Source organism: Schistocerca nitens, chromosome 8 (genome assembly GCF_023898315.1).
Source record: "Schistocerca nitens isolate TAMUIC-IGC-003100 chromosome 8, iqSchNite1.1, whole genome shotgun sequence".
In the NCBI taxonomy this organism is placed as follows: domain Eukaryota; kingdom Metazoa; phylum Arthropoda; class Insecta; order Orthoptera; family Acrididae; genus Schistocerca; species Schistocerca nitens.
In genome coordinates, this window is record NC_064621.1 from 289080589 (window position 1) to 289103167 (window position 22579).

A 22579-nucleotide genomic window follows, 5' to 3' on the forward strand; every position below is an offset into this window, starting at 1 on the left:
CTCCAATATGCTAGCAGTAAACCGAAGTCTACCACTGCCTTACCCCCAGCTTAGCCTACGTTATCAATCTATTTCATATCCCTACAAAATGTTCCACATCGGTATTTGTATGTGTTCGGTGATTCTAACAGTGACTCGTTGATATTACAGTCATAGGATACCACATTTTTTTCATTTGGGAAATGCAATGTTTCACATTTCTGAACATTTAAAGCAAGTTGCCAATCTTTGCACCACTTTGAAACCTTGTCAAGGTCTGACAGAATATTTATCCAGTTTCTTTCAGACAGTACTTCATTTCAGATAACTGTATCATCTGCAAAAAATCTGAGGTTACTAAAAAATGTGGTCTGTGAGGTCATTAATATACAAATGAACAGCAAGGATCCCAATGCACTTCCCTGGGGAACACCTGAATATTCTTCTACATCTGATGATGATTCTCTGTCCAAGAGAACATGCTGTATCCTCCCTGCCAAAAAGTTCTCAATCCAGTCGTGAATTTCACTTGATATCCCATATGATTGTACTTTTGACAATAAGTGTAGGTGTGGTGCTGAGTCTAAAGTAATGCTTTTCGGAAATAAATACTGCATCTATCAGACTGCCTTGATCCAAAGCTTTCAGTGTGCTACGTGAGAAAAGTGGAAGTTGGGTTTCACATGATTGATGCTTTTGGAATCCACACTGGTTGGCATTGAGGAGATCATTCTGTTCAAGATACCTCATTATGTTTGAGTTCAGAATATAGTCTAAGATTTTACGACAAACTGATGTTGAGGACATTGGACGGTAGTTTTGTGGGTCACTTCTACTACCCTTCTTGCAGACAGGTGTGACCTCTGCTTTTTTCCAAGAATGGGCACAGTTTTTTGTTTGAGGGATCTATGACAGATTATAGTTAGAAGAGGGGCTAACGCAGCTGCAAATTCAGTATGGGTCCTGGAGCTTTATTCAATTTTAACTATTTCAGCTGTTTCTCAACACCACTGACACATACTTATTGCATTCATCTTTTCAGTGGTTTGAGGATTAAACTGGGGCAATTCTCCTGGATTTTCCTTTTTAAATGATCAGTTGAAAATGGAGTTAACCATTTCAGCTTTTGCTTTGCTACTGTCAATTTCAGTTCCCGTCTCATTCATGAGGAATTGGACATTGATTTTTGTGCCGCTAACAGCCTTTATATACAACCAGAATTTTTTTGGGTTTTGTAAAATATCATTTGACAATATTCTACTAGAGCAGTCACTGAAGGCATCACGCATTGCTCTCTTCATTCAGCATTTCTCTCTCTACAGTCTTATGCTTTGTTTTACATCTAATTATGCAGTAATCTCTGTTTCTTTAGAAGTTTCTTTACAGTGACTGTATACCATGGAGATTCCTTCCCATTATGAACTATTCTACTGGGTACATATATGTCCAGTGTATGGTCAGATATTCTTTTAAACTTGAGCCATAGTTCTTCTACTTGTTCCTGCCCTGTGCTGAAAGTTTCATGCTCCTTACTGAGATATGACACTACAGATTTTTTATCTAGTTTACTGAACATGTATTTCTTTCTTCTTGGTATAGTTGTCCTTTGTACTTTGGTAGTCATTGTGGCCACAACCATATAATGGTCACTAATACCAGTTTCAATGTGGACATCCTCAAAGATGTTTGTTGCCATTGGATCTAATATATTTTCATCGTGAGTGGAGTTCCTAACTATCTGTTTTCAAAGAAGGCATTTACTAATCTTATCCCACCCACCACTAACAAACTATAATTTTCCCCACTCATTGTGTGACAACTAAAGTCTCCACTGATGATTACAGAATGACTGGAGAACTTATTGCACGAGTGAACTGAGGTTCTCTCTAAAGTTTTCAGTTACATCACGAAATGAGTTCGATGGGTGTTAGAAGGATCCAATTGCCAACCCCTGATACTGAGTGTTGCCCAAAAAATCTCACATGCAGCTTCAAGTTCCATCTTGATGGATTTGAGTTTCATTCTTTCACTATACTCTTGAATTTTCCACAAAAATCTCACTGCTGTCAATTTCAGGTTTCAACCAGCGTTTGTTCCTAGCATTATGTGGGCCTCGCCATTTTTCTGGAGCACTTCAAATTCTGTCTCTTTGTTGTGAATTCTTCACCAATAACCCATAAAGATTTTAATACTCTCACCAGTGGAATGCATTTCTTTTGATCTTACACTGATACTTCTGAGTTTCCTACAGCTATCATTATCTGGACTGAGGGAGAGTCACCTAATCCAAAAAACCATTGAGTAACTGATCCTTATGATGTTTGGTTTCCCTAAACAAAATGTCCTGCACATTTACCCTTTCAAAAATTGCAGAAGTATATTTCTAGACGAGTTTCACAAGTCCTGTATAACTTAAGACACATTTTCAGTTGCCAAAATATACACAATGAGTCCTAGTTCACATGAAATGATTGATCACATTTACCTACTGCATATCTGTAATTACACAATGGAGCTTTTCGTTGTAGACATGAAAAAGAATGTGCCTCAGTTGTAATTTATTTTTACTGCTGTTGTAAAGCAACATTTAATAGCCTTTAAATAAGATACACTACCAGTACATTTACTGTATTATGTAGACACTGTGAAGGCGAACCTTCAGGAATGTGAAATGAGTCGAGATATAAGCTGAACAAGTGAAACAGCTGTTAGAAACAGCATTAATAATTTACTATTATTAAAATGTTATATACTATTAGTTCTTGCTTAAGTCAGGTTGAACAAATAAAATTAACAGGAAAGCTAGTAAAAAGACTCTTAAAAAGGAAAAGAAGTTACTGTATCCTATTATTGACAAAAAGAAGTTACTCTGATTGTACTGCGGAATATTCGTAACAGGAGAAGTTACAGAGAAATTTCATCACTGTGTTCAAAATTCTAGTGAGAAGAGTAGCGATTGTCAGACAAACAATCATGAAATTTGATGAGAAGGGTTGCAAATGTGGTGAAAGGGGAAACACAGAAGAATAAGGAGTCACCTCAGATTCCAAATGACAGAAAGGGGGCTCTCGGCTAACAGAAGCATTCAGTCTTCAGTGAATAATCTGAATAAGTAAATGAAAGCTACACTGTTGACCAAACGGCATTAATTACTTAATCATATGACTATATTATGCAAGTATCAACAACACATACACTGCAACACCTCATAATCAAAACAGGTTACCAGTTCGTATTTTATTCAAGAAATTAATTACCTGACATGTAAGTCAGTGCAGTAGTTAATACAACTGACAAAATGATGAAGACAATTGCTGTGCACTTCCATGTACATTTCGATGTGATGCCTTTCCTAAACTGAAATCGTGACGGTGGGAAATGACTGGAGTTTGGGCGGCGCAGGTTATTCCGGACGGGCAGAACAGGAACAGGAGTCCCAAATGGCAATGAACACCTGCAATAATTATTATATTGTTTCAGTTACTGTATTTTCTGTTTACCTCTGTTTTAACACAACTAGAATATCTACATCAGAATTTAAATTTACATGAAAATTACAATTAAAATATTCACAAATTAGAATTGTCTTATGACTCTGAAATTCATTCTTAAGCATGACTGAGTATGCATTTTTTTAAATTTTAATGTTGCAAAATATATATACCATGAATATGTTGAAATTGATCTTTTTATTCACTCAAAAGAACATTGTTTGGACGGTGACAGAAGTATCCTACACATGCTAAGGAAATTATATTATATAACCGAAAGTAAATAAACAATACAGAGAGAACATAATGAGAATTCACAGTGTTTGTAAATACAATAATTATGAAACAGGTGCAAGGTACTGGAACTTAATTCCATTTTTACAGAACAACATAGTTTACTTAAGCATAAAATAGTACTCAGCTTCTTTATTTATTCATTATTTTAATAGTGGTTAACACTGATCATTTGAGGACGGTGGAACTCTTACATTTTACATAGTGTCTTCAGTATTGCAGCAGAATATATACTATGCACAGCAGAAGTCTATGTGATAGTAATCTTGAATATACTGACAGGGTACACATTGTGGAATGGATGCGATGGAACAGTGAGTTCAAATAAATAATCCATTCAATGGATTGGGCAAGCACTAACGTTGGTAAGTTTCTTCTGTTCAGTGAAAAGAGACTAAACTGTTATAGCACAACATTATATAAGTGTGAAGAGAGTACAAGCCAACACACCCATATATTGGGAAATTGTATCTTTGAATGAGTGTGGACAAAGATAAGCAATTATTAGGAAATTGTATCTTTGTTGGGTGCAGACAAATTGTGTCATACATATAGCAGGTAAACTGTGCTAAAAATATTATAGTGAATGAGAATAGCAAACCATGACTAGTTTATCCATGATCAGCTAATACAGACAAAAGTAAAGTAGCTGGGGTGTGATATGGGGCCCCACCCCATCACCCTTCCCTTCCTGAAATCTTGGTTGTGGTAATAGACTGATTAATAGCATAACCCGTTGTCTAGGTTAGGCTGAAAGGTAATAATTTGGTTGTGGGTTGCCAAAGCCGAATGTGAATGCCAAATAAAGGTCGTTGACCTGTAGCACCATATTTATGTGCACACTGCCATATTTAATGCACTTTTCATCATGAAAACTAATACTGCAAGATAAATTTAGAAAACATACTGGTATTTATATAATGGAGAAGTCTCCAACAAGTATTTTGATGCACATTATGTACATATATCCTACAAAGAATGCAAGCGAGGTTCAACATGTATATTTACACACACACACACAAAAAAAACAATAATTGTATTTGGTATTTTTAGCAATATGAAAGAACTACATTACTGTTTGTTGAATAATACTGAACTGGATAATGTATAAATGCTATTTGCCTTCCTTTGACCAATTGCAATTTGTTTAATGAGGATCCGAACTTAGGCAGATCCATGTAATGAGTAAATAATATCAGTAAAACACTTGTGAGAAAAATATTAGGGCTGTTTAGTAAATCTTATGTTACATACCTTTCTGAGTTCTTTTGTATGTCTCCTTTCGATGGGCTGCTACAGGAGGAGTTGGATTTGTAGTCCAGGGCAGAGTTCTTTGGTATATCTGAAATGTTTTACAGAAATAAGTTCACTAATACTATTAAACAAATGAAAAAATAGTTTGCATTAGAATTTTGAGTTGATTTATAGTACTTCAACAGCATAAATGGCCAACATTAACTGTAATCAAGAAACATAATGAAACGAATGAGGCACAGAATTTTAAAAGTTCGATATTATCTCACATTGAGCACACCTGACACATGAGGGCTCCTCGGTAATGTGCGCAGTATTCTTCAGTGTTTATTAAAGTTTTTTCCTACTCCTAAAACTCACTCAACTGTGGGATTAACTGATCTGCAACTGCTGTTTTTTTTTCTAATATTTTTCCGTTGCATGCGATTTTCAATGGTTTCATTTCAGTCTGTTTCAAGCCCATAAATTTTATTTACTCTTGGAAGAAAGTCACAGCTAAATACCCTCACCCATCAGTTTCAATAGGTATTTTATCTTCCTTATTAGAACTGTGTGAAACATAACATAAAAATCCAGTAAGTTTTGTCTACCTCAATTGTTTCTCCAGACCATCATTTCTCAATAATGTAGTCTGTTTTTGCCCCCTGAAACTGACATTTCAGTCCCCCACAACTAACAGATTTTTAAATAATTGTACTAATTGGTCGACTTCCTCGTATAGTTTATCTGCTCTGTCAGTAAGTTGATAACCTCGGTGTTGAGCGGCCGTAGGCTACACACACACACACACACACACACACACACGAATGACCAGCGTTACACAATAGCTTATTCAATGGAGCAAACGTGTCTTCCTTCCTGCTACTGGGTCATTTTACTTTCTCGTTCAAGTCTTTCATTATATTGCTATGCGCAACTAGTTTAGCCATGTGGAATACCGGTACATTGTTTAGGATAAACAGGGCAGTAGTACAGCACTTTGAAATAAATGTCACGGCACTTGTTTGTACGCTTTGTTTTGCTTACGAAACGTGTACGAATCATATTAGATTTCTATACACAGCACAACAACGCACCTGTACACTTTTCTGGGGGAGGCAGAGTCGGTTGAAGTCGGATGACTTCGGATCGGTACGAATTGTTTCCGTTGCCAACATTAGGAAATAATACAGCGCGCCGAATCAATATGGCATTGCAGTAAACATCGAGATTCCAGTGTTTTGCGTACTGGAATCACATTGAATGGAATAGAATTGTCTTCACTGATGATTCCCGCTTCGAATTGAGCCCCGATGACCAGCAAAGACGTGTCTGGAGAAGGCCCTGACAGCGGTGGGGTACCAACCTGTCACCCAACACACGGCTCAACAACCAGTAGTGGTCTGAGGTGCCATTGGCTTGTCAACTGTTGCACCGTTACAGCGGAACGGTACGTCGACGATACTGTTTTGTTGCCCTTCGTGGCAAACCATACTGGGCTTACATTTCAGTAAGGTTCTTCAGCACACAGCAAGTGTTTCTATTGCTAGTCTTCGTGTTTGCCAAACCCTACCATGGCCAGCAAGCTCGCCAGGTCTCTCGTCAACTGAGAATGTTTGGAACAATGTGGGCAGGGCCATCCAACCAGGTCGGGATTTACCACTACCTGCCAGTAGTATGTAGACATTGAGCCAAAAGGGGAAACGTGCTGGAGTGGGTACCACTACCTGTTAGTTGTGGGCCAGAAGGAGAAGAGGGGTGGAGTGGGTACCGCTGCCTGTCGGAATGTAGACATTAAGCCAAGGGAGAAGCGTGCTGGAGTGGGTACCACTACCTGTCGGTATGTAGACGTTCCCGGAGGGCGTGCGGACGAGGCAGGACGGCTCAAAGTCGCCGTCCCTGTCGGCGGGGTTGCCGGCCGCCACTCCGCTCGCGATGCGCCCGTTGAGCCGGTTCATTGACGGGTTCCTCGGGGGCACATCAGGGGGAGCGCTGTCCAGCAGGCAACCTGTAGGCAACAACGTAACCAACCCACACATAAGCTAGAGCACCACCAGTTTACGGGGCCAGTATTAAATGGGAGATGAAAGAAATAATAATTAAAAAAAATCATAACAATATATGTACGGAAATGGACGGAGAGTCTCTGATAAAGCAGCTAGTATTGGATACTGACATTCCAGATTACATGGCATTAAGGTCTTCCATGTTACACAATTTATTAAAAGAGGTCGCTGTTGGATGCACTGCAAGTATCACCCGTCGCGTTTTGGATTGCCTCGCACTTTTGAATGTTCCAGGCCGCAGCCGAAACCGCGTCAATGACTATACAGACACGCTATGTAAGAGTCTATAGAGTAGACACTGGTTCACCATATACAACATATTTCAGATGTGTCCCACAATTAAAAATCAAGGGTATCTAGGTCTGGTGAACGAGGTGGCAAGACACAAGGGGCTCTTTGTCCTGTCCATCTGCTGCTGATGATGATGTTGAGGTGTTGACGTGCAATGAAAACGACGTACAGCACTTTCTTTCCCAACTTAGGAGAAATGAGTATGTGGCGACAGAAATGGTGGCCAATCACAAATACACTCAGTGGTCCACTAGGGTCAAAAATAAGCATATGTTGTTAGATAGTGGCAAATGTCTATATCATTGTGGCAACATGGGTCTGCCGACTACTGTTGGCAAGTAAGATGCACTCAGCCCTTATCGGGCCATTAGAGGACTGACAAGTAGCGGCTCCGGTCACGAACGACCGGAAGAAGCGTGGGTGTTGGTACCTGTGATTACTTATTCAAGAGCGTTATGCAGGACATGTTACGTGAACTCTAAACGGAAGGAACATTGGTCGCATGTCACGAATTTTGGAAGAAAAGTAATTTATTCCTGCCGTCAGAAGGGATATGAAGTATTGGTGTTAACTTTCGGTAAGCTATTCGTCATAACCTTGCCTTTCAGCATTCCGTGATTCATTCATGTAGTTTATTTTTACCTAATTTTTAATAGATACCTCACGTTTGTAGCACTATTTATCGTGTCATGCAACATTTCGTAGGAATTTCCTATCTTTTTGTCGTGATCGGCACTTATCTTGGTGAATGGACGTAGGCGCTTTCCCTAGATCGTTGAGATACGACATGAATCGACTCGTTTTCACCGGTATCAAAACTCTGGCAAGTTTTTACGTGGTTTAGGCACGTAACATCAATCTGACATCTCACGCTTGTAAACTGATGACTAGAAAGTTATTCAGAACTACGTAAAAACAAGATGAAGAAGTGCTGGACTGAAGGTAAGACTCTGGCACAGCAGAAGCAAATCAAATGTTGCGCTTAGTGAGGAAAGGGAGAATAAAAAGAAAGAACAGATTTGAAACTTCCTGGCAGATTAAAACTGTGTGCCGGACCGAGACTCGAACTCGGGACATTTGCCTGTTCAAAGAACAGATTGTTTTGCAACGTTTTTTTGGCTAGAGAAAGGTGTTGTCAATGTAAAAAGAATTAAGATGTTCGAAATATGGGGTAATGCGGCAGAAGCACTGAGAGGAAAAGTAATCTAAAGTTTGCTAAACTATTTGGGAGTACAAAACGTGGAAAATTAAAAAAAAAGGGAAGCTAATTTTCAAGAAGATGTGAGACGCGGTTGCAGTTTTTGTCTTCATTAATGTCTAACTCTTACGTCGAAGAGGCAGTATTGCAGATGTAGTAAGATTACAAGGACAAAAGATACCACTATTAAATTCATTTCATCCATCGTGCTCTTGGTGGAACTCCCTGACTGAATTTGATTTTAGATTTCGTTTCAGGGAGCAGCAAACAGTCACTGTTTAATTTTGTGATTTGCTTATTCAGAACCACAACTAGAGCACTTAATTTCGCATATTCACGTCGTTTATGCAATACATGGTGGACAATGTTGGTACAAGATTTTGTGGGTGAAAACACACACACATTAATACAAACAGTAGCACGATGTAGTAATTACAAAAATTTTACTTTGTGTTTACACTATAAACAAAACTTAAAAGCTTGGTTGTATCACTTGTACGTATCTCGTACTTTATCCAAGACAGCAATGGATGATATGCATACAACCTGCTTTTGTTTTTTATTTATAACTAGCTGTTTCACCAACTGTGTCCAAATACTAATTTATTTCAATTTCCTGTTAGACAGGAAAAGAAATTAAACCTATTTAGAGTTATATATATCGTATTAGCACCAACCTCTGTACTTTAGCGTACCTTAATATGAAATATAAAAAGGGAATGAAAAGACGAGATGAAAGTGTAATGAAAGAATTTTACAGTTCGTGCAGTTTGTTCAGAAAGCCTTGGGCCGGTAACGTGGTTGATATTGCGTACATGGTAACGATCCTGCTGGCCACAATAATGTGATGGATGTTACTGTACGTGACTGTCAAATTTCGGTAACGGTCGGAAGGAAGGATATGAAACGATATGGAGGGATCACAATATCTAACGAACGGGAATATGGGCCACGCGGGAACATAGACTTAGATGATAGCCGGCCGTTGTGACCGAGCGGTTCTAGGCGCTTCTGTCCAGAACCATGCTGCTGCTACGGTCGCAGGTTCGAATACTGCCACGGGCATGGAAGTGTGTGATGTCCTTATTAGGTTTAAGTAGTTCTAAGTCTAGGGGACTGATGACCTCAAATGTTAAGTCCCATAGTGCTTAGAGCCATTTGAACCATTTGAACTTGGATGATACAAAAAGCGAGCTATGAGATTAGGAGATGCTGTGGATAATGGAGCATTGACATATGGGCAAAATAGGGTCCTTGCGACTCTTTAATTGTTAGGACGGTCTATGGGACGTTTTGATTACATGAAGATATTCGTGGAATTTCTAGGGAGGAGGGAATCTGATTAACGGATTGAAAACGTGCACAGGAGAACGTAAACGAATATGAAAAGTGAGATGGAAGATGGGAAGAATACGGTTTAACATCGTATATACGATGGTGTAAAGCGAGGTGAGATGGATAGCGTCTTGAAAAGAGGTTACAAGATGAACATCGGGTAAAGTAAAATAAGGGTAATGAAATGTAGCTGGAGGAATCTGATTGGGGAATGAGACATAGATTAGTTTTGAAATTTGGGCTGTAAAATAACTGATGATGACCGAAGACAGAGAATATGACACAGAAAGCATTTCTGAAGGTATCTGTCTGAAGTATAAAGAACGACAAACAGCTCAGACAAGGGAATGAATCTTTTGAAGTATTGTACTACAGAAAAATGCTGAAGATTAGATGGGCAGATGGTGTAACTAATGAGGAGGAACTGAATTCAATTGGAGAAATTTATGGCGCAGCTTCATTAAAAGAAGGGACCAGTTGATTTGACACATTCCGAGACATCAATGAATGGTCAGTTTGGTAATGGAGGGAAATGTGTAGGATAAAAATTAGAGCTGAATACAGTAAAACGGGTTCAAATGTATTTAGGTCGCAATAGTTATTTGGAGATTAAGAGGCATGCACAGAATAGAGAAACGTGTAGAGTTGCATCAAACCAGTCTTCGGACTGAAGACCATAAGGACAATTAGAGACAAACCTAAGTCGACAAGGATGGGGATGGAAATCGCCTTACTCTGTTTAGGGAATCCACGCAAAGTTTCCATCTGAGGGCCCGACGGGTATTTGATCCTCATTCCTTCCAAATTTACGAGTCCAATTTCAATCACGGCAAAGTGGGGAGTGAGATCTACCTGCATGGGAATGTATGAAATACAGACAACTTGCCGTTCCGTTCGCAGGCTTTTGTGGGATTTTAGAAGTCGTCGGGGGGCGAGGAGGGGGGGGGGGGGAGCAGGGGGGGGGGGGCAAAGGAAGTTGTAAGCTGTCTTTCTTATTACCAAAGAGTGAGATAACATGAAACATATAGCACAGCATATGTGGTAAAATGCTTTATAAAATGACATGCTTATAATGGCCTTTATTGCTGTAGACTATCAAGAATGTCAGTTTTCACAGTTGAAAAGTAGAAAGATTGAACAATAGCGCCATGTATGTTCATATGCTTGAACTAATGTTTATCCGGAAGGGATGGTGACCACTGATACATGCTGTTTGGTCCAGGTCTTCTGACATCAGGCGATCGAGCATTAGATCGACATCTACATACAGGGGGATTAGACAAAAGTACGGAAGCATCGTTTGCTTGAACAGAAATGCAGACGCTGGCTGCCCAAGCTTGCTGTATTAGACTATGAACTGCAGCTGTGTAACGTCCTCAATTCGTTGCAAGTGCCAGTCATGGTCAGAACAGTTTTCGGTGTAGCTGTGAGAGCTAGTGAAGTCGGACGTGGGAAAATTTTTGGCGCTCGTATGGTGGGTGCTTCTATAAACAACGTAGCCGAGGTGTTTGATGTTTCAAGATTCATGCCGCGTACAGGGAAAGCGGAGAAACATCATCCCCCAAGTCACAACGCGGACGGAAGTGTGTGACGGATCGTGACGGATGGTCAGTGAAGAGGATTGTGACGAAAAATAAGATGACAGCTGCAAAAGTCACTGCAGAACTGAATATCGCACTCGCCAACTCTGTCAGCACCAAAACAACACGGAGGGCGCTGCATAGACAGGGAACTGGAGGGCGAACTGGGATTCCAAAAGCATTCGTCAGTGATGCAAATCCTCTTAACAGGAAAACGTGCTGCTGAAGCCATAAAACCTGTACTTATGATGCAATTGAAGAAAGTCATCTGGTCGAATGACTTTTGTTTCACACTGTTTCCAACTTACGACCGATTTTATGTCCCAAGGGTGAAACATGGCAGGGGTTTGGTTGTGATTTGGACAGCCATATGGTGGTATTCCCTGGGCCCCATGGTTGTTCCGTAAGGGCGAATTACTGCCAAGAATTATGTGATCAGGTCCTATCCATGGTACAATGTTTGTTCCGCAATGGTGATATGTGGTCCGAGACAAGCGGACTCCTGTTCACACAGCGCGCATCGTCCATGACTGGTTTTATGAGTACGAGAATGAATATAGCATCGTGCCTGTCCATCACAGTCACCAGATCTCAGTATTCTCGAACCTTTCTGGTCTACCCTGGAGAAAAGGGTTAGTCAGTAACCTACATTTTCCACAGATCATTTGACGATTCTTTTATTGAAATGATATGGAACGAGACAATTTACAGGATGTGTATAAATATTAATGCTAACATTAATAACACTTTATTAATCTTAGTCTTAGTGATGCCAATACACTCAGTAATTTTTTATTAATTTTTTACTGGTTATGAGTTTTAAGCAGAAATTCGTCAATGGAATAGCAGGAATTGTCCAGCAGAAATGTTTTTAAATTGGATTTAAAACTTGCTTTGCTACCTGTCAGACATTTTATGTTCCTCGGCAAATGATAAAAAAAAATTTGTTTTTGCTGTATATTGAACTCCTTTCTGAGCCACTGACAGCTTTAACACTGGGTAAGAAAGGACATCACTGTTTTTTTTTTTTTTTCTTTTCAAATTGTGATGGCTTATTTAAGACGAATTTCATTACCGAATACGCCTATATGTATTGTGACGGCGCAGTTCAAATGGCTAGCTTCTTCATGAGGTATCTACATGACGTTCGTGGATGAACTCTACATATTATTCTTCCTGATCATAACCAGCTAATTACTTCCAGAATGAGATTTTCACTCTGCAGCGGAGTGTGCGCTGATATGAAGGTAGGAGACGAGATACTGGCAGAAGTAAAGCTGTGAGTACCGGGCGTGAGTCGTGCTTCGGTAGCTCAGATGGTAGAGCACTTTCCCGCGAAAGGCAAAGGTCCCGAGTTCGAGTCTCGGTCGGGCACACAGTTTTAATCTGCCAGGAAGTTTCATATCAGCGCACACTCCGCTGCAGAGTGAAAATCTCATTCTGGAAACATCCCCCAGGCTGTGGCTAAGCCATGTCTCCGCTATATCCTTTCTTTCAGGAGTGCTAGTTCTGCAAGGTTCGCAGGAGAGCTTCTGTAAAGTTTGGAAGGTAGGAGACGAGATACTGGCAGAAGTAAAGCTGTGAGTACCGGGCGTGAGTCGTGCTTCGGTAGCTCAGATGGTAGAGCACTTGCCCGCGAAAGGCAAAGGTCCCGAGTTCGAGTCTCGATCGGGCACACAGTTTTAATCTGCCAGGAAGTTTCAGCTAATTACTTGCCTGTATATTATGATTCTGGATGAGTAATCAGAAAATGAGTGCAACTATACTTTCCAAAATATCAGATCTCTATCTGTCAAAGGTTCTGATATATTGGATCATCAATACTGATTATTTAACACTACTTGTATAGGATGTACGTACTCCCCTGAAGCCGCAACACACAGCAACAGGGGCAGTGTTGTCTCAGCAGTGCTAGCACCAATTCTTATGCCATGTGTTTGTTGGTCTCTTCTGTCGGTGTTGTTGTTAAAACAGCACTCGTCTCTTATACCATTTTCTATAATAACGCAATATTTCAAAACAATGCCAATTGAACTCATAAAAGTTATCCTTTTTTAAGAACGATTTATTTAAAAACGAAAAATTTTAGCACTGCTACTAAGCCTAATCGATATTTCGGTTTTTTACTCGGTTATTGGTAAAAACAATAAAAAAGCATCGAAACCAAACAAATAACGAAAAATTTTGGCTATTCAGAACTAAAATAGCGATATCGGGTTCAACCGATCGGTTTTTCCCGTTCCTATAACAGCCACCCTTTGGCTGGGCGGTCACACCGAAAAGGAACGGGAACTACGTTAAAGGAGAGGCAGCTAAAGTGTGCACAGCACGCCGAGGTGGACGGTGTTTGCGGATGAGCGTGCAAAACGGACGGAGCAAAGGCGAGTCGGTTGTTGCGTGGCGGCGGGCCATTAGAGTTGGCTGCGCGCGGGTGTGGCGTGGCGACTTCGCGACATCCGTTGGCTCGGCCCGCAGCGGGTCGGTCGCTTTGATCACGCGACGCATTACCAGCGCGCCCGGCGCTCCGCACGCGAGACTCGCCCTGCCGTACTCTGCTGTACAAGCCGGCATTCCTGCACGATGAGCAAATCAAGATCGCGGTCAACTTAACGATCACGCGGTGCTGTGCGATCGACGGACTGCTTCCACCTGTACACAGCTGATGGAGGGAATTATAAGGGGCGATCAAAAAGTTTCCGAGTGAGGGCGTTGCTGTAGAGTGTATGCAACGTAACGTAACTCCGATGGGGTATAAACGCATCGACATGTAAGCAAGGAATTAGTGTGGCAATCTACATCTACATCTACATTCATTCTCCGCAAGCCACCTGACGGTGTGTGGCGGAGGGTACCTTGAGTACTTCTATCGGTTCTCCCTTCTATTCCAGTCTCGTATTGTTCGTGGAAAGAAGGATTGTCGGTATGCCTCTGTGTGGGCTCTAATCTCTCTGATTGTATCCTCATGGTCTCTTCGCGAGATATACGTAGGAGGGAGCAATATACTGCTTGACTCTTCGGTAAAGGTATGTTCTCGAAACTTCAACAAAAGCCCGTACCGAGCTACTGAGCGTCTCCTGCAGAGTCTTCCACTGGAGTTTATCTGTCATCTCCGTAACGCTTTCGCGATTACTAAATGATCCTGTAACGAAGCGCGCTGCTCTCCGTTGGATCTGCTCTATCTCTTCTATCAACCCTATCTGGTACGGATCCCACATTGCTGAGCAGTATTCAAGCAGCGGGCGAACAAGCGTACTGTAACCTACTTCCTTTGTTTTCGGATTGCATTTCCTTAGGATTCTTCCAATGAATCTCAGTCTGGCATCTGCTTTACCGACGATCAACTTTATATGATCATTCCATTTTAAATCACTCCTAATGCCTACTCCCAGATAATTTATGGCATTAACTGCTTCCAGTTGCTGACCTGCTATATTGTAGCTAAATGATAAGGGATCTTTCTATGTATTCGCAGCACATTACACTTGTCTACATTGAGATTCAATTGCCATTCCCTGTACCATGCGTCAATTCGCTGCAGATCCTCCTGCATTTCAGTACAATTTTCCATTGTTACAACCTCTCGATATACAACAGCATCATCCGCAAAAAGCCTCAGTGAACTTCCAAGGTCATCCACAAGGTCATTTATGTATATTGTGAATAGCAACGGTCCTACGACACTCCCCTGCGGCACACCTGAAATCACTCTACTTCGGAAGACTTCTCTCCATTGAGAATGACATGCTGCGTTCTGTTATCTAGGAACTCTTCAATCAAATCACACAATTGGCCTGATAGTCCATATGCTCTTACTTTGTTCATTAAGCGACTGTGGGGAACTGTATCGAACGTCTTGCGGAAGTCAAGAAACACGGCATCTACCTGTGAACCCGTGTCTATGGTCCTCTGAGTCTCGTGGACGAATAGCGCGAGCTGGGTTTCACACGACCGTCTTTTTCGAAACTCATGCTGATTCCTACAGAGTAGATTTCTAGTCTCCAGAAAAGTCATTATACTCGAACATAACACGTGTTCCAAAATTCTACAACTGATCGACGTTAGAGATATAGGTCTATAGTTCTGCAAATCTGTTCGACGTCCCTTCTTGAAAACGGGGATGACCTGTGCCCTTTTCCAATCCTTTTCGACATGCGGTAAATGCGGAAGCGTGAACTATGACTACGTTATTACCAACTGCGTCCAAGCAGGACCAAGAGCTTTCTATTCTTTTCTTGGCTGCCGAAGGACAAACACCGGTAGGCATCCATTGAAGAATGAAGAATATGTACACTGAAGAGCCAAAGAAACTGGCACACCTGCCTAACATTGTGTAGAGCTCCCGAGAGCACGCAGAAGTACCCCAACATGACGTGATGTGGACTCGACTAATGTCTGACGTAGTGCTGGAGGGAATTGACACCATGAATCCTGCAGGGGTGTCCATAAATCATAAGAGAACAAAGGGGTGGAGATCTGAACAGCACGTTGCAAGGAATCCCAGAGAAGCTCAATAATGTTAATGTCTGGGGGAGTTTGCTGGCCAGCGGAAGTGTTTGAACTCAGAAGGGTGATCCTGGAGCCAATCTGCAGCAATTCTGGACGTGTAGGGTGGAGTATCGTCCTGGCGGAATTGACCAAGTCCGTTGGAATGCACAATGGACATGAATGGATACAGGTGATCAGACAGGATGCTTACGCACATGTCACCTCTCAGAGTCGTATCCAGACCTACCAGAGGTCACATATCACACCAACTGCACACGCCCCGCACCATTACAGAGCCTCCAACAGCTTCAACAGTCCCCTGCTGACATGAAGGGTCCATCCGCTCGATACAATTTGAAATGAGAGTCGTCCGACCAGGCAACATGTTTCCAGTCATCAGTTGTCCAATGCCGGTGTTGACGGGCCCAGACGGGGCGTAAAGCTTTGTGTCGTGCAGTCATCAAGTGTACACGAGTGGGCCTTCGGCTTCGAATGCCCATATCGATGATGTTTCGTTAAATGGTTCGCACGCTGACACTTGTTGATGGCTCAGCACTGAAATCTGCAGCAAGGGTTGCGTTTCTGTCACGTTGAACGATTCTCTTCAGTCGTCGTTGGTCCCGTTCTTGCAGGATCTTTTTCCGGCCGCAGCAATGTCAGCGATTTGATGTTTTACCCGTTTCCTCATATTCACGGTACACTCGTGAAATGGTCGTACGGGGAAATCCCTACTTCATCGACACCTCGGAGATGCTGTGCTCTATCACTCGTGTGCCGACTATAACACACATTCAAACTCACTTAAATCTTGATAACCTGTCATTGTAGACCGGCCGGAGTAGCCGTGCGGTTCTAGGCGCTACAGTCTGGAACCGGGCGACCGCTACGGTCGCAGGTTCGAATCCTGCCTCGGGAATGGATGTGTTTGATGTCCTTAGGTTAATTAGGTTTAATTAGTTCTAAGTTCTAGGCGACTGATGACCTCAGAAGTTAAGTCGCATAGTGCTCAGAGCCATTTTCGTCATTGTAGCAGCAGTAACCGATCTAACAACTGCGCCAGACACTTGTTGTTCTATATATAGGCGTTGGTGACCACAGCACCGTCTTCTGCTTGTTTACAAATCTGTGTATTTGAATACGCATGTCTATAGCAGTTTGTTTGGTGCTTGAGTGTATTATCATTATGAGATGTGTCTGTTTTGCTAAACTAGTGTATAAAACATAAAACAAAGTCTGCAGCCATCAAAAGATGTAAATGTAAAAAACTGTATGATGACGAATACTTGTGGAGTACGATCACCGTCATCATATTATAAGCAACTGTAGTCACACGCGTGTCTCCAGAAACTTGCCAAGGGAGTTGGCGCAGTGCTTAGCACACTAGACTCGCATTCGGGAGGACGACGGTTCAAACCTGCGTCCGCCCATCCAGATTTAGGTTTTCCGTGATTTCCCTAAATCGCTCCAAGCAAATGCCGGCATATTTCCTTTGAAAGGGCACGCCCGATTTCCTTCCCCATCCTTGACACAATCCGCACTTGTGCTCCGTCTCTAATGACCGGTGTTACCACTGAGACAAGGCCGTTGGCTGTTAAGCTCAATCAGAACGCAAAAATTTGGTCAAATGCAGAACTTATTTAGACCATCCGGTAAAGCTTATAATGTCATTTCGTTTCAGAAAAGCGTAGTAGTATCACACACTAACTTCCTGACGCCGCCATCTTAACTCGCCAAACGTCAGGCTTCAGTAAATGATGCGCCTTTGCCAGTCTAGTAATATATGTTTGTGGTCAAAATTTTGAGAACTTTCCTTTATACAGTGACCTGCGCAATGTGTTTCTATCCTGTATTAAAAAAAAAATGGCTCTGAGCATTATGAGACTTAACTTCTATGGTCATCAGTCCCCTACAACTTAGAACTACTTAAACCTAACTAACCTAAGGACATCACACACATCTATGCCCGAGGAAGGATTCGAACCTGCGACCGTAGCGGTCGCACGGTTCCAGACTGAAGCGCCTAGAACCGCTCGGCCACGCCGGCCGGCTATCCTGTATAGTCTGTCTGTAATAAACAACTGAAATCTGTTCCTTCTTTTTGAATTACCTGGTATATAGGTCCAACAGGGAAAAAACCACGAACAACTCATTACTTTAAAAGTGAATACAAAAATTATCGTAGTTCAATTTTTCTGTGTAGTTCATAACCTGATAGTACAGCTAAAAGGAGAAGTGGTATTTTAATCATTTCCTTTTTCGGTTTGTGTCTGTGAAATGCGGAAACAAACCGAGAAAATTTCCAGTTAATTCACTTTTTACTTCATTGGAATGTCTCCAGGATGGAGCTCTGCGAAACCACTCCAGCTCATTTGAATGTTGTGGAAATCTGCATTCAGCAACAAAACGAAAGCTGACTACGTCCGAAATGGCGGTACACGACTGAAGCTGAAGCGAATTACGCATTCCATTAATAACATCCGCTCTCACAAATATTTTAATTTTGCAAGTCGTTTCTAACGAACAAAGCCCGACGGATTCCGCTGGTACTTCATTAGAGATAAATTAAGCCCAAATTAAAAAGTCGTAATTGGAAATTTTTGAAGAAAGACTTCGTTCGGGCTGTTACTCGTAGGTCTTTAATTGCTGTGGTCTGTTCGGGAAAGTTCACTTCATAAGGCTATACCACGAGGACTTTGCAAATGTTTCCTTGAAATTCCGTTTGTAATCGACGTTTGTCAGTGTTGCACTAGTTTCGGACGACGTATAAATAAAATACATTCTGAAAAAAAGTTCCCTCGAGTCCACTGGTCTGATAGTGACTGCTTCTTTTAGGTTCACCGAAGTTTTTTTTTCTTATTTACTTTCTTGCGTACACATTTGTTTACGACTTAGGATGATGAAGAGAAGGGCCGCGAGATTAGACAACATTGTTCTGTTGGTGAGGCTCTTGTGGAAATGATTTAGACACTGTACGTAAAAACTAAAATAGCATAGAAAGACGGGGTTCAAATCGTGCCGTTGTCTTCGTTCAACCAGTGGATAATGCGTCACACGTGTGTCGCATACATGATTGTGTTTAGTGTTTGCACAGTAATATGTTCGCGTTGTTGTGGATTATTGTGTGTGTGCAAGGAAGAGAAAACAAAAACTTATCGTGACATACACAATTGTGTTTTGATTTGTAATCTTGTTACTCTAGTCTAGATATTCAAAGCAAACGGCGAGGATAGATACGGCAGGATTTTTGTTTCGCTGTACTGTGACGTCCATCAGTCACTGCATATGAGACGCAGAAACCGTTGGCCCTTCTTCTCTCGGCGTTTCTGTTGTAGAAACCAGAGTGTAAAGACATTTCCAGGCCGCGACGAGGCGCTACAGCGGTTGGGAAAGCAGACGAAAAACATTAGAATGAAGCTCGTGTCCAGAGATTCGATGTTCGTTAGGTTGAAAATAATTAAATTCGTGTTTTAAGGATACGTTAAGTTATCACAGAAGTGTGGTGATTTCGACCTGTCCTACTTGCTGTGTTGACGTATCATATTAAAACCGTACAGGGAAGCAATTGGATCTATAGTGTACCTCACTAAACTGTGGATTCAGATCTAGACAGCAACTTATTAGAAATCTGCCAAATGCCTCCCTGACAGATACCTCGGCAAAAACAGTATCTCCTGCACTAGAAAGAGCACAGACAAGAAATAAAAAGCTATAGATGTATCAACGTGCTCTCAGAACATGAGGACCATATGATGCCACTGCCGTGACATCCTTTGCCGATGGCATCATTTGGATGTGCTATGGATGTGCATACAGCTCTCCCAGGCATAATGTACAAGAGATTTATTAAAATCATTACCAACCGCATATGAAGAAAATTATTAGATTTTAATCAGATAAAGGGAGAAACTGGCTTCAGAAAAAATAACTCAATTGACCGTTTCCAAGTCGTGAACGAAATTATACAAATTATAAAATTAATAAATTTCAAGAAAGTTTTTGAAGCCATTTCAACGAAATCAGTACTGACAATACTTTAGAAATAAGGCATTGTTTCAACCTATGTTAATATACTCAAGAATGTACGTCGGTACTACATCTTCCATTAGACTTCTTCAGAATAGTGAAAACTTTAGGCCTGAAAGACAAGTCCGACAAGGAGATTCCATATCATCAAAACTATTCTCAGTAGGCTGAGAAGGAATTTCCAGATTCTTAAGCTATAAAACGAAGAAGGAATTCGTAGTAGTGGGACATACGAATATGTGAACCACCTTCTTCTCACCCGCTGACAGCACGCATATTCCTTTAGTTCAGATATACTCCAGTGACGTATAGGAGAATTTAATAGGGGAAATTTGGAAGTAGCCTTCAAAATCAATTGTAATGATTCTAAATCAACTTACAACTCATATGTCGAAGAAAATTGTACAGATTAATAATAAAATCTCTTAAGCACTTGATGAGTTTTGTATTTAGGGCAGCTTAAGACGAAGAATGGGTGGACAGAAAATAAAGAATCAGAAGCCTGATAAAATTAATAAGGCTTCCAAAAGCAAGTACCCATTATGTCTGAAAAGGGAAGTTTGCAGTTAGATTTAGCACTGAATTTTCATGCGAAAAGTATTCAGGGACTGAGTTTTACTCAGCAAACAATGGAGAGATATGTAATGGGAATTATTAGGAGCGACAGGGAGACAAACAAATCAATACCGATGCAGTCAAGAGTGGAAGACAGAACTGTGGCTGTAATGAGAATTAACTGCAAGTGGACGGGGGAAGCAGCTACGAAAATGGGAGGCAGATGGACCAAGGAAATTCTTTGATGGAAACCAAGAGTTTGTAAAAGACTTGACACGGCGAGTTAACGAAAGATTGATAGATGATATTAAAAGTATCAAAATCAGCATGCATGCATACACCTGATGACACAAATAACAATTGAAGTACATGAAAGGGAAACAGTAGTTGACAAGGGAGTGAGATATGGTTGTAGCCTATCCATGATATTTAATATATGCATTGAGTCAGCAGTTAGGGAAAGCAAGGATAAGTTTCGCAAGGGAATTAAAACTGACGCAGAAGAAATTAAAACTTTGAGGTTTTCCGATACATTGTAATTCTGTGAGAGATGGGATAAGTAAAGATCAATCGACGGAATAGACAATGTCTTTAAAAGAGGTTACAAAATGAATGTCAACAAGAGTAACAAAATCTAGTAGAATTAATCCTTTCGTGTTTGGTGGTATGCGTATGCCCTACTAAAACAATACGCAGTTTTGACCGTTGGGACGTCTATATCTCATATCTGTCTAATATTAGGATGTAGCGACATGCTTTCGTAACTTGGGGAGTGATTTAATTGGGGGGGGGGGGGTCTGTTTATATTGTGTCTGTATCGCGAAAATCAGATTAAAATGCTTCTCCAATCCATGAATGTCTGAAGTGACTAATTGTGTTCTCTAATACATCATAGACATTGTTTTGAAACTTTACTACGCACCTCAGTAATTCTTCTGGTTTGTAGGTAATTGTATGTGGTGGGACGTTACTGCTCCAGAAAACTTCATAGCTTATAGAAAACATTGGTGTGTGGTATGTCAAAGCCATCTTTAAATGTTATGTTGAAACCATGTGTGCGATAATGTTTTCATTGCCAAGAGAATAAATGTATTTTGCTATCGATTTGTTATACTTTTATCCATAATTGGCATCCTAATAAAATCGCTCTAAAATTAAAAAAATTAACTCTGAAAATCCTAGGTTCACAAGAAAACATGGTTCTAATTAGATTTGTGGGACACATGAGTTACACTTCACCGATTTTCAAAATCTTTGGTCGTGAAAGTGTGTTATTTATCAAAAAGGAAGACAGTTTTCGCTACTTTGTTTTTCAAATAAATGCAAAATAAATTTTAACCATATAAGATTCAAGTAAGGCGATACTGAGGGAGGACTAACTTGAATTGGGGAGAAAAGATTACTGGACAATGTTGCCAAAAGAAGTGATCTATTGACAATATGCATGATGAGGTATCAAGGAATCATAAATTTTATAATGGTGGGAAGTGTGGTAGCAACAGTTATAGAGGGAGACGAAGGCATGACCACAGTACACAAGTTCAAATGGTTGTAGACTGGAGTAGTTCTGATGACGGGGTCAGGGATTTTCTCTGCCTCGTGATGACTGCGTGTTGTGTGATGTCCTTAGGTTAGTTAGGTTTAAGTAGTTCTAAGTTCTAGGGGACTGATGACCATAGATGTTAAGTCCCATAGTGCTCAGAGCCATTTGAACCATTTTTAAGTTTTGAAGAGGCTTGCCCAAGATAGCGTGGAGAGCTATATCAACCCAGTTCAAAAATGGTTCAAATGGCTCTGAGCACTATGGGACTCAACTGCTGAGGTCATTAGTCCCCTAGAACTTAGAACTAGTTAAACCTAACTAACCTAAGGACATCACAAACATCCATGCCCGGGGCAGGATTCGAACCTGCGACCGTAGCGGTCTTGCGGTTCCAGGCTGCAGCGCCTTTAACCGCACGGCCACTTCGGCCGGCATCAACCCAGTCTTTGAACAGAAAACAACAACAACAAACTGTTGAATGTAATGTGTGTAAAAGTCTAGGGGAA

General features: G+C 41.1%; 1 protein-coding gene across 1 annotated transcript in view; it reads right to left on the reverse strand.

Moving 5' to 3' along the window:
• Positions 1-22579, reverse strand: part of LOC126199366 (teneurin-m) — a 358266-nt gene that overhangs the window by 61052 nt on the left and 274635 nt on the right. The window contains exons 2-4 of the mRNA XM_049936259.1: positions 6832-7005; positions 5019-5106; positions 3237-3433 (exon numbers count right to left, since the gene is read on the reverse strand). Of these exons, the coding sequence (XP_049792216.1) occupies positions 3237-3433; positions 5019-5106; positions 6832-6955 (409 nt within the window). The 5' untranslated portion in view covers positions 6956-7005. The remainder of the gene's footprint in view (positions 1-3236; positions 3434-5018; positions 5107-6831; positions 7006-22579) is intronic.